At 42.8% G+C, this 17,843-nt stretch overlaps 1 protein-coding gene across 1 annotated transcript; it reads left to right on the forward strand.

The window, feature by feature from the left end:
* SNRNP48 (small nuclear ribonucleoprotein U11/U12 subunit 48) lies at nucleotides 1–13,208 on the forward strand. The gene is made up of 9 exons (XM_074945037.1): nucleotides 1–133; nucleotides 619–732; nucleotides 1,322–1,382; nucleotides 3,708–3,782; nucleotides 8,256–8,450; nucleotides 9,617–9,738; nucleotides 10,593–10,720; nucleotides 11,796–11,960; nucleotides 13,121–13,208. The coding sequence occupies exons 1-9, from the start codon at nucleotides 98–100 to the stop codon at nucleotides 13,158–13,160; spliced, it is 936 nt and encodes a 311-aa protein (XP_074801138.1). The 5' UTR covers nucleotides 1–97; the 3' UTR covers nucleotides 13,161–13,208.
* The last annotated feature ends 4,635 nt before the right edge of the window (nucleotides 13,209–17,843 follow it).

Here is a 17,843-nt window from a genome sequence, read left to right on the forward strand (position 1 = left end):
CCAGCGAGCGCTTGGTTGCCCCCAGTAAACATGGCGGCCGCCGCTGGGTCCCTTTGTTTCAAGAACAGAGTTTGAGGCTTGGCTGCTCGGCGCGGAGATGGCCGCCCCTTGCGCGGTGTGGTTTGAGGCTCAGGCAAGAATCTCTCCCAGCGCCGCGGGCTGGGCTCGCTCGCCCCGGCGTGTGTCACGCGGTGCCGGGGGGTGTGGGCCCGGCTGGCCCCGTCCGCGCCCGGGGCAGCTCCCCGCCCCCACTGCGTCCCAGCAGCCGCAGCTACAGCCCTGCCCGCACTGTGCCCCCTTCCCCACCACACCCCGGTCTGCCCCCACCCACGCTGCACCTCCCAACACCTCCTTACATCCGCCCTGCGCCCCCCGCCTCCTACACCCGCTTACCTCCCAGGTCTGCCCCCAGCTGCACTGCACCCCCTGCCCCCTACATGCCCTTATCTCCGAGCGCTGCGCCCCCCGCCCCGATACCCCCTTACCCCCAGCTCCACCCCTGCCCGCACGGATGGAGCGCCCCACCTCCAATACCTCCTTGCCCCCCAGCTCCAAACTGAGGGAGCGCCTCCCCGCCTTTGCCCCTGGTCGGTGCTGACCGTGTGTTGCCTCTGACAGGAGGAGAGAGCCGTTTGCCCCTACGACGCCAATCACCAGATGCCCAGAGCCTCTCTGGCTAAGCACATGGTGGCCTGTCGGCTGAGGAGGCTGGAGTACTCCAGAGAAGAACAGGTAGCCACCTTCAGCTCTGGGCAGACTGGTTGTTTTTTTCCTAGGGCAGGAATCCCTTGGTCAGGTTTTGCTGAGAAGAAATAGTTTGGCAGTTTTAAGAGGTCTGGATTGGTTCAGACAAATCTACTGTTTATACTCTAGGCCCAGAGAAATCATATAAAGGAAGGCCCTGATGCTGCAGGTGGAGCCGTGCACCTGCACAAGTCCAGTGAGACTCTGTCTGGATGTGAAGGCCATGGTTTATCAGACTACAGAATTGGGGAGCCCTGGCGGTTCTGGGCAGAGATGCTTGAGTCTTAGGGCTCGTGTACACTGGCAGTTTACAGCACTGCAACTTTCTCGCTCAGGGGTTTGACAAAACACCCCCCTGAGCGCAGCAAGTTTCAGTGCTGTAAAGCGCCAGCGTAAACAGGGCTGGTAGCTATGCCTTTCGTTGAGGTAGTTTTTTTAGAGCCCTGGGAGAGCTCTCTGCCGTGATCACACAAGCCACGTTAAAGCGCTGCCACGGCAGCACTTTAGTATTGCCAGCGTAGACTAGCCTTTAGCTATAAACTTCGGAATGGTATAATTAATGTCTTTTGGTTTGTAGGCTGAAATGTATGACTCTGCATTTTACTACGAGAAAGCAAAGATACCCACCATTACTATGGGTAAGTATGAATTTGGTAATGATTGTACAGTGGAATGCAGACACTTCAGGTGACAATGTTACCTCAGGTTTCAGAGTAGCAGCCGTGTTAGTCTGTATTCGCAAAAAGAAAAGGCCCGATGAAGTGAGCTGTAGCTCACGAAAGCTTATGCTCAAATAAATTGGTTAGTCTCTAAGGTGCCACTAGTACTCCTTTTCTTTTTGCGAATGTTACCTTAGTTGCTCCAATGTAAGAGAAACTTCCTTATTCTCACCATCTAGATCTTTTTAAAATAAATTTGGCTTGTGGCACTTTACCTTCATTCTGCAAAGCTGAGCAGCACACCTTTTTTATTACTCGATGCTAGTCAGAGGGTGTTTTTCCTCATCATTTTCAAAGTTCGAAGAAGATATTATAATTTAATTCCCAGTTATTTATCAGCATATTTGTGGCAGATTGGTTTTTTGTGTGGTTTTTTTTTTCATTTTCATATTTCTAACACAGCTTGCAAGTTCCCTTTGCTTTTTTATTTTCTTGTTTGTGCACCGGACTCATCTGTGATGTGAGTAGATCACATGTATACTGTATGTCATCTCCCACCTCAGCAGTTTGACCCAGCTCTTGTTGTACCAATAAATTAAAAACCAGCAGGATCTTATTAAAGGGAAAAAGGCAAAATACCACATTTATTGTGAATACAGAAAGAATCATAGTAAGCAGTTAGTTACAGCTATAACATTCCATTCAATCTCATATTTATTCACACATTCATTCACACACACACACTCTCACACACACACACACACACACACAGGTTCTGCAAGGTTGTTATCATAGTTACCAGCCTTAGAGTTGCTCATGCCAAGCCACTGGCCAGGTGGCCTGGACATGAGGAGGGAGCAGGGCCTTGTCAGATGCTCATCTGATGCTCCTGGAAGTTGGTTTGCAGAATCAGACCCCAAAGTTCTCACTTTTTAGAGTCTCTTTTTATAGGAATTTCTTCCTAGGCCAGTCTGTGGGAATTGCTTCATCATGCTGTTGCTGAATCAATCAGCAGATGGCACATTCCTGACGGCTCCGTGCTGCTAGATGTTATCTTGTTCTTTGGTTCTCCCATTCTTGAGGCTGTTGGGTGGATTCCAGTCTGCCCTCCGGGGGTCCTCTGGTTATTTCCACTTGACGCCTTCTTCAGCCGATGGACACTGGATTCTTAGGCTGGCACCTCCCTGATCATTCAGTTATTATCCACACCAAGCATCCATCCACATACATCCTCTATCTCTATTTTAATCACAATTGTTAATACAACAAAAGGGCGGGGAGTCTCTGAGTGCTGTTTCTGTTGCTTTGAGTCTCTCTCTCTGTGAATTGCTTTGAGAACAGACTCTGTCTTAGAATGTACTAACGCAATTAGCAGCTTGCAAGTTTCACACACAGAGGGAGAGAAACAGTACCAAAAACCAAGAGACCTCTTAATTAGTAATACCCTGGAATTTAAACTATGGGGAATCAAACTCATTTGTGATTTTAATACAGAACTTCTTTAATATGATCCAACACTCTAACAATAGCGTTTAGCTGCTGAAGTAGAGCTTCTGAAGGGAGATCTGTGTTTTCACTGCAGTTCTACATTAACTAGTGGAAACATTAGTGTGGGATGGTTCTTGGTTGGGTGAGGGAAGATTATCTTTAATGTGTCTGCAGTGCATTACTGTACTCGATTCCAAATTAATCTTGCTCTGGAATTTAGAGGTCATTCCCACCAAGATTATAAGGCCTTTTTAAGGTAGATAAAAATGTGATCTTCAGTTACTTGTCCCCCTTTAAATGGCAGAGTTGCAATTAAGAGATGTTTATATCAGGTGTTTGAAAAATCTGTTCAGCATAGTAATAATAATAAAGCAAGACACACAGAGTGAGGCTATGTTCTGAGGAGGTTAGAACCTGAAAAACACACACAGAGGAGACAGGACACAGTAGCAGGACCAGAAGAGTAACTTGATATCATTTACATGTAATTGTAGAATAAATATAAATCTTATTAACTGGTTGTGGTTTGGTTTTCTGGACTAAATAACGTGGAATGGATGTAAGAACAAACTTTTAAAAAGCCAGGATACATTTGGTTAAAATTTTTCCATTACAGTCAAAGAATTCCTGAGTGTCTGATGGCCTTTTGCTGAACATCATTAATTCAGGATGAGGACTATTATTCTCTCTGTACAATAACCACTGCCTACCTGTCCGTTAAACCTCGCCAGCTAAGAGCACAGATCTAGCACATACCTCAGGATGGACTAGTACACAGGTACAGGAGCTTTGTAAAAATTTTTTCCTTTTTTTCAGACAAGGATCTACAATTTCACATTATTAAACAAGCTAAAGCTTTAAGTGCTAAAGAAGGTGGAGGTTACAGTGAAGGTAAGTGGAATACACAGATTAAGCCAGGGGTTCTCCAGTTTTTCGGTAGTGTGGGCCATCTCTCCTCCCATTCATGATCACTCAAGCCACCTCTTTTTCAGTCTCCCTTGATCTCATTTGTGTGTTCACTGTCATACAATATTCATCTGCTCCCTTACTAATTCTGGTCCCCACAGCTGTGTTCTCCTTCTTCACCTGGGATCTGGGGAGGGTTCAAGTCCTGCATGTTCAACTCAAGAGCTATCTTCAGGACTGGAAATCTAGCCCTGCAAAGCTCATGACGTTCCTTTAATGCCAGTCCCACAATCCCACTACTTAAAACCTTTCCCCTTCTGACCTCCTCTGGCCCAGCTCTCTGAGCTGTCCCCTCTTCTGCCTTCCAGAACCCCCTCGGGCTGAACCTGGCACTGCTCCCCACTCCAACTGCTGGGAATCCTTTTCCTGGACAAGAAACCTTCCCTTTTGCTTTTACTTCCTCCTCTGAATTCCCAAACTAACATTTGTTTTATTGGGCATGTGATATGTAGCTGTCTTTCATTGCCCCACGATACATGAACCTTCAATTTCCATTTTTACAGTGGATTATTGCAAACTTTCCGAAGAGGAGTTAGAGTGATTTAGTCAGAGGGGCCTGCTCCCCTGTAGATAGGATGGACATTGTGTCCACCCATACATTTAAGTCACTACTTCCTGTTTTTCACTGATCAGCAGAGAACACACAAAATAGGCTGGAGCCCAGGAAAGGACAGAAATAGATTTCTCAAGAGAATGAAAGATGAAATCAAGACAGACCCTTGACAAACTGTGCCTGCTTGTACAAATGGCAGTAGAGCTACAGTGTGCGCTGTGGGAGGGATTGTGACACCTGGATAAAATTGCATTAAGCTACTGACTCAGTTATTTTAAAATACAGATATGTGCACAAATTAGGGTTGCCAACCCTCCAGGATTGTCCTGGAGTCTCTGGAAATTAAAGATTAGTCTTTAATTAAAGACTGTCATGTGATTAAAATCTCCAGGAATACATCCAACCAAAATGGGCAGTCCTAGTGTACAAAGGGAAAAAGGTGTAGGTGTATGCTCATTCTCCCTTTCTGACTTGCTAACTCAGCAGCCGAATGCAGCAGTGCTGACTGGAAGACTTTTCTGCTCTGTTTTTCTTTCTCTAGTATAGAATGGAAACCCGTAGAATGGGCTCTTTGGAAAGGAGGCACCTGGAAATGTTCATAAGATTGATGGCATATTTGGAAGATGGGTTCCCCATGGTTTAACAAAACTGTAGTAATGTTAATTTCAAATCTTAATCTAACCCAGTGGTTCCCAAACTGGGGTTCGTGAAATGTTACAGGGGGTTTGCGGGAAAAAATTCCCTAATGGCAGACAGAGCTGTCTCTAGGGACCCTGGACAGCATGGGGCCAGCAGCCCAGAGCCCCTGGATTTCCAAGAGCTAAGCAGATCAAAGCAAGTGTATCTATCACACTGAGGAGATTTAAACTTCAAGACTTCTTATAAGAAATGGAAAGGGAGGTGGATATTTTCTGCTGTTTTTAAAATTAAATAGGCAGCTAGTATTGTTTATAAAATTATTATGAAGAAAAAGTTTAAGCTTTGTTTTGCCTGGACTGTTCAAGACCTGAATGCTTGTGTAGGAGCAACGACTTGAGCTGGCTTCTTAAATACCTTCATGCTGTTTCACATCTGATACTCCTTGATGAAACATAGGAGCCTTGTCTTATAACAGGCTTATTCAAAGTGATACAAGCTACGAAAGTGAGATCTTGGAAGAGTGTTGCTGTTTTCATAATGTAATAATACTGTAATCATAAATAATAATAATAAATAGTGTGTAATAAGCATGTCATAAAACATATTTTATATTTCCAAGATCACTGCTTTTATAATTTATACTCAGGTAAAGGAGAAAATCCCTGGAAATACTCATTTTTAGGAGGGGGTTCACGAGCCTTGACATTTTAGTGAACGGGGTTCCCAGGTTGTTAAAGTTTGGGATCCACTGATCTAACCTGAATGCACTTGACAACTTTAAAAGAAAATAAATGAATACCAAAATGTGTACCATGTGCTGTATTGCAAAAATACATCTATGGGCCACTAGGTGTCATAGTTACATCTCACCATCCTATTTTAACATTGTGTTCTTGCACTTTTTAGAAGCAATCTGAAGAAAGAACCAAAGTTGTCCAAACTGTCCACATTCACCTAATAACTTGTTAATTTATTATCAGGTTTTACTTGGTAAACACTTATTCTTTTCTCTAAAACTCTCCACTAACGCAAAGTTGTAGTCCAGGTTTTTAATACACAGTCATCAAGAAATGTGAAGTTTTATGGTGCATAATTGTCAAATTAAGGTTGTTTTAGGAACAAGAAGATTTAATTTTCTGAATTTTAAAACCTCAGCCATAATATCTGTTAACACAAATTTTGCCTTCAGTTTCCTTGGCTTGTTTAAAAGAGGGTGATAGCTGAGCAGACCTTCAGGTAAACACAGCTACTTTTATTTGAATAGGTGGAACTCCTAGTAAGTTGTTATAATTGTAACAGAAAATAGGGCATATTTCACGGGTTCTTAATCTGCGTCATATCTGGATCAGCACATCTGAATAGAGAGAGAGTTTTAACTTTTCTTTAGCTTTACCTAGGGAGGTGGTGGAATCTCCTTCCTTAGAAGTTTTTAAGGTCAGGCTTGACAAAGCCCTGGCTCGGATGATTTGATTGGGGATAGGTCCTGCTTTGAGCAGGGGGTTGGACTAGATTACCTCCTGAGGTCCCTTCCAACCCTGATATTCTATGATTCCCTTCTTACAGGGTAGTCATTGCTGTGTGCTGTGACCCCATCCTGAATTAAATGGACCTAGCTGATCTTTCTGCTCTTGAAATATTTTTTAAATAAAAATGTCCTTGATTCTTCTTTCAATAGCAGGGGTGAGACTGAAGGGGAATTAGGGAGATGAATGTTCTCCTTACTTAGGCTTTGTCTCCATTTACAGCGTGTGTCGAGTACATACACTGCATGCCCACCTAGCACAGGTAAAAATAGCTGTGTAGATGGTGAGGCACTGCTTGGGCAAGTAGAGTAAAGACACACCTGAACTTTAGGGTGTGTACTCTACTCACTCTCAATATGCCCGAGCAGTGTCTCTCACATATACACTGCTATTTTAAGCAGTGTAGTGTTCCACTGCCAGAGTCTTTCTCCACTGCAAGGAAGGGCTGTAGCAGTGGGGAGGCAGCGGAGAACGACTCCAGCATTACCCCACTACGGGAGCCTTTTCCTGCTGCAAGGAAAGGCTCTGGCATCGCTGCAGGAGCCTTTTTCCATTGCTTCTCCCCGCCAGAGCCTTTCATTGCCACGTGTATCTAACCACCACAGTGTGAACGCAGCCTGTTTTTCAGTGCAGCATGTAGTTACACGTAACCTACATGCCCCTGACAGCGTAGACTAGACCTAAAAGATATACAGCGTCCTTTCTGCAAGTGATAGCCTTTCATAAGTACCATATTCTGTTGTTTCAAGAAATTCACTTTGAAATGCTACAGTGCGTTGGAGAGAGTGTGACTGGAGGTTTGACCATTCTGTTCGAAAGAAATAAAATCTTTGCCATAAAGCAGGGAGCGTGACAACAGTTTTAATAAACTGGGGAAGCAGGGTTTTTTTAGCTAGCAGGTAACGAATACATCTTGATAACTGTATAGCTAGTGAGTAAGTGTAGACTAATAACTGGGAGGAGACTGGCAACTCTGTTTTGCCAATTGTAAATGCTTTTGTTGCACATTACTTCTCTTCAGGGTTTTTAAACCGACTAGCAAGGTGAGCAGGTAGAAGGCACCCTGTTCTGAATAGTCTTTGAAAGCATTCAGAACAGACAGTTGAGCATTATCTGTTTGGTTAAACAGAGGTTTTGATTCCAGTTATTGCCAATAGAATGTTGGCTGTTAACTAGTTTGCAGTTGAAATTTGGAAACAAATTTTAAAATAAATATGTATTATTGGACCAGTACAAAAACATTCTTTTGCAGGCTAATGGGCTGTCACTAATAACATAATATAGGAAATCGTATTGTGGACTAGATGGTTTTTGTCGGCATTCTCTCCCTTTCGCCTCAAATAGCCCTCATAGTCCCTGCAGAAGACACCAAAACTCCTGGCTCCCCAGGTGTGTATTTGAAGAAGGCTAATGAAATAGAAGCGTAGAGGCCATTTGGTGACAGTCTGTTACAGAGTCATCATTTCATGAAGCAGACGTCAGTGGTTTCCTAAAATTAGGCCAACTAAAGTACTTTTTAAGCTATCAGAATCCAGTAAAGCTAAAGAAATCTGTCTTGCACAAGTGAAAAGTATGTAAATAGTGTCCAAGTTCCTAGTGCCAGTACACTTGCTCCTCCCCACAAGTTTCTTTGTGTATAATATTCCCATTTTATAGAAGTAATAGTGTCCATTTGTTTACAAGCTTTAGGTGCGTATTCTTCACTGCCTGTTGAAGTTCCCCAGAACCACAAACGCTTCATCTGTGACCTGACTCAAGCTGATCGTCTTGCAATCTATGATTATGTCCTGGAAGAGACGAAGAAACAGAGGTCCAGATCCCAAGCCACCGAAAATGACAGCGATCTCTTTGTAGATTTGGCAGCTAAAGTCACCCAAGGTTTGAGAAATATTCCAGTTCATGAGTTTTACAACTTAAAATGGCAGTGTTTGTCATCTTCAAATGTTGTCACATTTCTACAGTTAGAGGGATTTGGTTGAACGTTTATTCAGGTTTGAATTAATAAAATGTAAACAAAATTGTGGATTCTAGGAAAAGGGCAAAAATTATGCAAACTAGCCTGGAAAAGAGCTGGCAAATACTCTTTTTGTATTATAGTTCTTTTTAAAAAAAACAAAAAACAAAAAAACCTTCAGGTCCTGTAATGTGGTGGTCTATGTGTAGTTGCCTATTGTATCTTTCTCCTTTCCATCTTCAATTCTGCCAGCTTCCTGTCCAAACAGTTGTACTGCTCTTCGCTCATTGTATCTATTGCCTGCATCTCAGCAGGAGGAGGGATCCTTCATTTCTGCTGCAACAGGCCTGCACTTCTTTGGCTCACAACTGAGTGTGAAATATTGCAAGATTTCTGCTGTGAAAGCTGATAGGAGTAAAGCAGCATGGAATACTAACAGTAGAAATGTGATAAGAGACACATGATAGTCTTTTGGCACAAAGAAAATTCTGGCTAAATATATAAACTAGTGAGACAGATCAGGACTCCTCCAATTACTATATTCTGTAAAACGTACAATATGCATGCAAGGAAAAAATGCCTTCTTTCTGGAGCCCGATCCTGCAAAAGGATCTGCATGACCATAGACATTTACATTTGCTGGATTGATGCCTCTGTTTGCTAGACTTCAGCAGTTCAGTAATATGGATTTTGAAAATGTGATTTGTAAAATAGTATTTAGGAGTGTTCTTTTTTTAAATAACTTATTTCAAGTCACTAAATAAGTGGTCTTATTGCAGTGTCTCAGAGTCCATGTAATAATCTTGTATGGTTGCTTGAATGCCTTTTATTTTGGTTGTTGATTTTGGTCTTTATTGTGTAAGCAGATCTCTTCCAGTTTTCTCTCCAACTTCCCTAGACACTGTTTGATGCTATAAATAAATACCAGAGAAACATCTATTAAAAGAACTTGACACAAACTTACCTTTAGTCCTATAAGCAGCACCATTCTAAGACAGCCCAATTAGGTGTTCTCAAGTACCGATGTATTGTCTCTGAAATTTTGTTTTTAGTTTGCTTAACCACTTGTTTCACCTTCAATTTGTATTAGATGATGGTCAAAAAGGTCCAAAGTCTCATCTTGAAATCCTGGCAGAAATGCGGGACTATAAAAGACGGCGGCAGTCGTACAGAGCTAAGAATGTGCATATAACAAAGAAATCTTACACTGAGGTGAGCATCAAATGCTTTTGTAGAGAGTGAAAGCCCTTGCAGGCATTAGAATGCTTAATCTTTTCATGGTGTACGCTCGCTAATGTGCTCTATTCAGATTAGTAAAAACAGTTTTAACTACAATGCCTAGGCAAAAAAATCTTAAAGAAACTTTTTGACCAGGTCTGAAGATGTGGGTTAGTAAATGTGTTAGCAATTTTATAAAGCTCAAAAAGAAATGTTAATGGTTTAAAGTATATTTTCTCCTCTGGTTGATTGTCACTGTTTCCTGATATCATTTTGTGGCTATCCTTTAGTTTGAGCTATGTCAATTTGAAAGTTACATAAACTACTTAGAGGGGAACTGCAGGGTTAAAAACCATATGTATTTAAAATGTATTTTTCCTTACCCCAATTACGGTACCGACAGCTGAGACTGTTAAAAATGAAATAACTTTAAAAATCTTGTGCCCATCATGGTGTTTATTTTATTTTTCTTCATTTGAATAGACTAGTCAATTTCAGTATCAGTTTCTTGTGCCTTAGCTATTTGGGGTTGCAAAGACTTCAGAGAAATGTTTTCAGATGCAAACAGAAAACTTTTTTCGCTGCAAGTTACTGAATATATTTATCACAGCTACTTTTAATACTGAGTTTTGTACATGCAAATTCCAACAACCTACATGTTGATAGTATCCCTTTAAGGTGCTTTTTAGTAAAGTTACTTTGGAGTTTTTATTTCAGCAAACAAATGTTTTTTTCCATACAAATATCTAGTGCATTTAACAACAACATCTCAGACCTTATCTTTTTCCTGGTACTGTATTTTCTAGTCTATTTTAGCTTCAAGTTTTCTTTTACCAATCTCTTCCCAGGTAATCCGAGATGTGATTGGTGTGCACATGGAAGAACTCAGCAGCCACTGGCAGGAGGAAGGTAAACCAGACAATGCAGAGGTGTGTGAAGGAGGAAAATCTTCCATTTCAGCAAAATCTTCAGGAAGGTATTAACAAGAACCTCACAGCACTCACCAGAATGCTTTCTTTGTGCAGGGACACTGGCAACCGTCAATCCATAGTGACCTATTATTGTATTCTAGTAAAAAGAAAAGGAGTACTTGTGGCACCTTAGAGACTAACCAATTTATCTGAGCATAAGCTTTCGTGAGCTACAGCTCACTTCATCGGATGAATTTTCTAGTAGTATGCAGAAGCCCAAGTTGAGAAATAGATCCATTTTACTGGACAGTACAAATCCATACTAAGATAGTCCTTGCCCTGAGGAGTGTATGGCTTACGTAGACAAGACAAAGGACAGGAGAAAAGAAGTGTTGTTCCCATTTTGCAGATGGGGAAACGAAGCGACTTTTTTCTAGCGCCACACAGGCAGTTTGTGGCAGAGCCAGGACATGAACAGAAGCTCTCCTGAGTCCTAGTACAGCGCTGTAACCACAGGTCTCGGCCAGTCACAAAGCAGCTGGGGAGAGAAAAACCTGTGCAAATGTGACTTTTAAAACGCAAGAATTGGCGGGGAGATGCGGGACTGGAATAGTACCTTAAACTATTTTGAACTCCTTTTTAAAAAAATTGATTAGATGTCAAGTTGACAATGTCCCTTTAAGGTTCTCATAGTTACATGAACTCGGCTGTGTTGCACTGCTAGGATACTTAACAGTAATCCTTCACTTGGGAATCGAAAAAGCAAACAGGATAGACTTTATTACCTGTGCGACAGGGAAGTGTGTCCATGTCACTGTGCGATGCTTCCCATTTTTATTTCCTGACTTGCGTGGTTGAAATAGTAAACAAATCAGATCTATTTCAGCCTTTGCACCTAAAGTACTGGGGGAAGAAACTGCAGCCTGTCTAACGAGAGAAACCAAAATCAGTGGCTAAAAGTGTCTTGTTTCCAAGCTCTTATTATCACAAACAAGAGAAGAAGAAAATGACCCTACCAAACGGAATACTGTTCCTTTTCATTGCCTACCAGAGGCAGACAGATGGAGATGAAAAGTATTCTAATAACTACAGTGTTTATGAAACTATTTATTAAACAAAACCAATGACTCTTTTCTTCAGAAACGAAGAGAGACGGTCAGCATCAGTGGACTCTCGACAGTCTTGTGGAAGCTCTAAGGATGTTGATCGATCTAGACACAGGAGAGATCCCAGCAGAAGTCCAGACAAACAAAAAAGAAGTCGAGAAAGAGGCAAAGACAGGGATTCCAGGAGAAAAAGAGAGAGGCAAGTGTTACTCTAAGCAATTTGTTTGCCTGTACCAGTCAGTGATGATAGTCACCAGTGAAATGTAATGGTGCGTCAGAGTTTAGTGCAGGAACATAATACTCAATCCAAGTGGAAATGCTGGAGAATTCAGGGAGGCAGAATGTAATAACCCAGATCAGACAAGCTAAGCTCCTGTCCATGCAGAATTTGCTGTGGGATTTTTAAAAAACTACAAGTCATCCAGATTTCAGGGTTTAATCAGGGGTCCAAAAGGTGGCTCCTCCAGCAGTGACTTTCCCCTCACAATGCAGGAGCATTGGCTCAGATCTGACCCAAAGAGTTACCTAGTGCTCTCTGCTTGTGTGTTATGGGCTGTATATTATGAATTAACCACACCTTGTATTACTGATAGCTACTTAGTTGTTGTACATGTAGTGAATTTTAATACATACTTCAGAGGAGTTTGCATGGGGATCTGCTAGTTAGATTGGTTGCCAGCTCTACCATTTGCTACACTTATAGGTGTCTGATCCTTTTTTTCTAAATGGAAAGCTTTCCTAAGCTTCAGAACAAAATTGCCCGTAATGAATGACGCTAACACCACTGGAGTCCCATAGAATTCACTTGGATCTGGCACTGGTGCAAGTGCTAGAGCCAGCAGATCCCAACTGAGGATCTGGGTCCAAGTGTGGTTTTAGGAGCTTACTCAAAACACTTTCCTGTCAGGCTCCTGGGTTCTCTTTGTGACCCTCTATTGGTTTATAACAGAAATGGGAGAAATTATATAGCACAATCCTAGCAAGTGTGTATCAGCTCACAAAAACACAAATGCTTTGACCATATACTTTGGTGCATAAGCTGAAGTAGCTGCTTGTCTCATAAAATGGGCTTTACACAGTTGTTTTTACAAGATACATTGTGGTCTGTCAGAGTGCAGGATTGTGCAATGAGACTTGAATAAAGCTCACTGGAAATGAACCCTCAAAGGGAGGACAGTGACAAGATTTGGAAGGAAGTGCTTAGATTTAAAGATATTTTCGGTCTTGAAAGACTTCAGGCTTCTCTAATGTTCAGACTCTCATAAGTGAAAGTTCAGTCAGCCAAGCAGTTTTGGAGTAATCTGTTAAGTGCTGAGATCCTAACAAGACATTGACTATAATGGCTTGTTTCTATTTCAGGGCTGAAGACAAGTATCACAACCACAAAAGAAGAAAATAGAAAAAGGACTGTAAAGATGTTTGTCAGCTGTGAGTTAAGGAAATAGACTTAAACTGGATCATTCAGAGCTGTGAATATTAGCAGCATGCTGATGGTGATAGCATTATGAATCAAACATTGTACCCACAGCTGGGAGGCTGCCAGTGCTATCCTTCCCTCATCCTGACAGCCTTACCATGATCTCATGTCTCAGAAGGTTTTTATCTCTGCATTAGAAGGTGACGTGTAATTTGTTGTATTGCCTTTGACTGATTGATAAATATAATTTATTACATTGTCGTTTTTCATTCAGCCTAACTTGGTCTGGTGATTGAAGCAAAAGAGGAAGCGATGGGGATTCAAATTTGTGCTGGTTTGCAGTGACTTTGGGAGGATACTCTATAGTCTTATGCATCATTCACCCCATTGGAAACCTGGATAAAGTGTAGTGTGAAGGCGAGCATGTAACAAGGTGGTTAGTGCACTAGCCTCTGAAGACCTGGGCCCTAAGTCACAAGAGAGTGTGTTGACTGCTCTCATTCTAGTCTCCATTCTTGCATACTGCAAAGCTGTCGTGTTCAGTGAAGTAGCAGGTTGGCTGCGAGGTGCATTAACAGTGTTGTTCAGAGGAGGCTAGGTCAGGGCCGACCTATGCTCTGCCTGGCTCAAGTCACTGCTCTTTCACTGTAACTTATGAACATTTCATGCAAAGCAATGTTAAACAGGAGGGAGACCTCACTGAAAAGCAGGTAAGCTGAGGTTCCCTGGGGAAATTTAAAAATAAAACCTAAATTGCTGAGCCATCCATAGCCTGTGGCTCAGGTTCTGACTGTAGAATGGGGATGATGATGATGATTGGCCCCCTTTGTAAAGCATTTTGAGGCATTCATGTCAAGAGCATTGTATAAGAACCAAGTCTGCTTTTCTTCTCTTTTTTATACTAGGAGTATTTCCATGAAAACCGCTCTCTTGTTTCTTGTGCCTGCTGTTTATTTTTCTCTGTCACATTCTTCTGTGACATCAAAGCTGCTGCTGATGACACCAACTGACTCCTTTTTACATGTCAAAATAGCTGAAGGTGCCAGAGCGAGAGCCCAAATCCTCTCTCCACAGAACAGGTTTCTACCCCGCCTTGCCAATGTACCGCAGCCCTTCCTGGACGCTAAAAACTGCAGGAGAGAAGGCTGTTCACTATTTCTGTCCATCCAATCCCAGGTACCTCTGCTAAAAATCTAACAAGGCTGCCTACTATGAGGGTGGTTGGGTTGATATGGACACTTGGCATTGGACTGAGACCATCCAGTAATTCAGGTGGTGAACAGCAGTTGGCACATGGGGATGATTTTCACTCTCAACCGCTGTGGGCTGCAATTGAACTGATGCTGATGGGATAAAACCTTTAACCGCAGCATCAATCATGAGAGCCCTTCCACCCAGACATGAATAAATCAGTTCCCATAGTGCACTGGGATCAATAGTAGCTGACATAATACTGTACTAGCAACATATTGTGCTGTTGGCCACGGGCCTTGGTGCATGCATGATTTTAGGACTCCTGTTTCCTAACGAGTGGAGATCATGTTGTTTTGCTCCAGTGTGTATAATCTGTCTGTTGAGAGAGCCGTGAAACATGCAGGCACAGCAGCTCAGGTTAAGGATTGGATCTTGGCCTGGTTTTCATTGCACCGAACAAGACCCCTTCATGTTGCTTTGTATCAGTTCTTTAGTGTGAGCTAATTCCCCATCAGTTTCTTGAGTTTATAACATGGCTGTTTGTGTAAATGCTGCAATTACTTATCTGTCATCCTTCCCATAGTGTCTTCCCATACTTCCCTGTGGTCAGAGCCAGAGGACAGGTCTTTGCCTCCCCACTCCAAATGTGCTGCCAAAGGTTTGGAAAATCTGTGTCTGGCTCATCTGTCAATGGAACAAACTCCCCAGTGAGTGCTGCTCAGTGTGGGCTTTAATCACATTGCAATCTGGGATTGCTTTTCCTCATGTCTTTTCAATGTCTTTCCCGGCAGTCATTAGATGACCAGGTTGAGGCCTGTGGGAAAACTGGCTTGGGACGTTTGCACACCAGTGAAAGTGAGTTTGAAAGAACATTGAATAAAACGCAGCCCATTTCATGTTGCGGATGTCCAGGAGGGTGCTGTGGACAGCCCTAAATTCCTCACGCTCTTGCTCTGCTCCCCTTCCGAGGACCACAGGCAGGCCTTGGGGATTTGGAGCAGGCTTGAATTTCAGTTGATTCATGCGGGAATGCTGGGACAGAGAGGATCATGGGATTGACCAGCTCCCAGGTGTAGGAACTTTCTGGGAACTTGCCTGTAAAAATGTAGGTATTGTAACTCCTGAGAGACACGGTGTTGTTGTGAGTGTGCAGCTGCCACTCCCTACCCAGGACAACCAGAGCTGTATGGCTAGACCCCACTTTGCAGCCCCATCTCGCCCTCCCAGCACAGTCCCTTGGTGCCTGCAGAGCCGCAGCCCTGGTCAATGGGGATTTTTGTGTGTGGAGGTTTCCCAGAGAACCTGACCCAACAGCTAAATTGTCAGTGACTGAGTAGCCTCCTGATTCCCTTTCCCTGACTAGCTTGTCCCCACTTGTGTCCTACGCCTGCTCAGAGAACAGCCTTCAAATCCCGCCCGAGGGTACGCTGCCTAGGTGCTGGGAGCGGGCACTGGGGAGACATCCCTTCAGTCTCAATGAGCACCAGAGCCTTTTAAAGCTTGGTTCCAAGATAATCAGTAGGAAGCTAAGGGATATTTGAACACCCTAATAAAAGTTGGCTGAAATTGCCACTCAGTAACTGATGGGTGCAGTGTAACCCAGCAGAGACCTTCACGAGGGACATTCAACTCAGAATTGCTGACTTTGGTAAATGCTAATTCCTGCTTAATGAACAGCTGTTTCGTGTAACAATTTTATCTTAAAATTGTACGCAAACATCAGAATGTACAGCAGACAGTAAACACAGGCACTGTGTGCAAAATCAGGGAGGTTATATAATGACACTGTTTTCAGATTTATCCTATTTGAAATAAATACAAATTCCATTTTCTAAGAAAAAACTGTAGAGACTTTTTATAAAACATGCTGTTAGTATTTTACAAGATAGTAATTCAGAGTGCACAAGGGTTAACACTGTGAAGTTAATCACAGGGTAAATATTATTAAAAACTTTTCTTCCTGCAGCATACACTAGCAAAATAATCCAGCTAATAGAAATCTGCCTCGAGAAGAGTAATCTGCAGGTCTCATTGCTAAAGTCAAATATATGGTCTGGTTAGTTCAGGTGAGCAAACTGCTCTGCCCCACAACTGCTCAGGAGAATCCTTGCAGAGCAATCAGTGTTGGGGTTTTATGAATATTTGCAAACTGATACATTTGTATAGCATTGCAGGAAGCTGCACTGCACTGCCCGAGGCAGCTCTGTGTTTGGAGCAACATTAATTCCCACATGGATTTCTGAGAGGACATGCTGAGGACCTGAGAGGAGGTTAATCCCCTGATCCTGTTCAGGTTCTGCTATTCCAGTGCTGCAGAGTTGGGAGGGAAGGCTTGAGGGTTGTGGGGGAGTGTGATGGGGTATCCACCCCCCACAGAACTGGAAAGGGTTAAGATGGCTAGGTAAGACTATGAACTCCACAGGCTGCTGCTGGGAAAGGTCAGCCACTCCCTGGGAAGTGTTAAAATCACCTGCTACAGCTTTGTCTGGCATTTCCCAACTGTTGAGTGCTTGACTTGGCAACCTGAATGTTTTTAATATTGCTTCTCTGCGTGTGTGTGTATTATCAAAACGCAGAACTTAGAACTTCAGAAAGATTCTGGATTCTTGGCTGTGCTGTCTGCTTAGTGTTCAACCCTACTAGCTTGGGGAGCCGAGTCTTCCCTTCCCCCTTCAAACTGCAGTAGTCCAATCAACACTGAAGAAACTAACCTTATAAACTGATAGCAACAAGTATTTTTTTATTAAAAAAGACACTTCTAGAACACGACAGGTGTGGTCACATTGCTTAATGCACTATTGTAAGGTGCTCAGATACTGTGGTGATTAGCATGGTATAAAAACCTACGTAGAATAAAAGCCACGAAGGAAGAAAGCCGAAGTTTCTCCAGAGTCATACATGAGCTTATGAAGGTTGATACCGTGTGTAACACGGTCATTCATCTTCCACGCATCCCTGTGTGACCTGAGATCATTCTGTGGACATCCTGCCTCAGTTTCTCTTCTTTCTAGCCCCTTGTTCTTTTTAGCAGGCCATTTCCAGCCCTCCCTGGCTGGAGTTTTGTTCCCCTGGTGTATCAAACTCATCTGTAGGAGCCTCTAACCCTCTGCTACTACTTCCTCAGGTGTCTTCCTTTAAGCCCAATTGGGCAGCAGGTTCAGTCACAGTGGCACTGGAAAGAGCTTCCTTTTAAAGGGGTCAGTCACACCGTGCTTGTCAACATTAGAGCTTAGTCCTGCATATAGCTAAATGTAGTGTAGTGGCCAGATACAGGGCATGTTGCTCCTTGAAGTAAATGAAACAAATGTGCAGCCTTTTCAATACCAGTAATAGTCTCTCATGCTCAATAAGAAGATCCCTTCACCCCCACTGAAGAACAAGGTCTGATTTAGTGATCTAATGGCAGCTACTCAAAAGGTGTTTCAGTCAGATGCCCATGCCTGAGTTGAAATGCCTCTGACGTGCACTCAG

Source organism: Natator depressus, chromosome 2 (genome assembly GCF_965152275.1).
Source record: "Natator depressus isolate rNatDep1 chromosome 2, rNatDep2.hap1, whole genome shotgun sequence".
Lineage (NCBI taxonomy): Eukaryota > Metazoa > Chordata > Testudines > Cheloniidae > Natator > Natator depressus.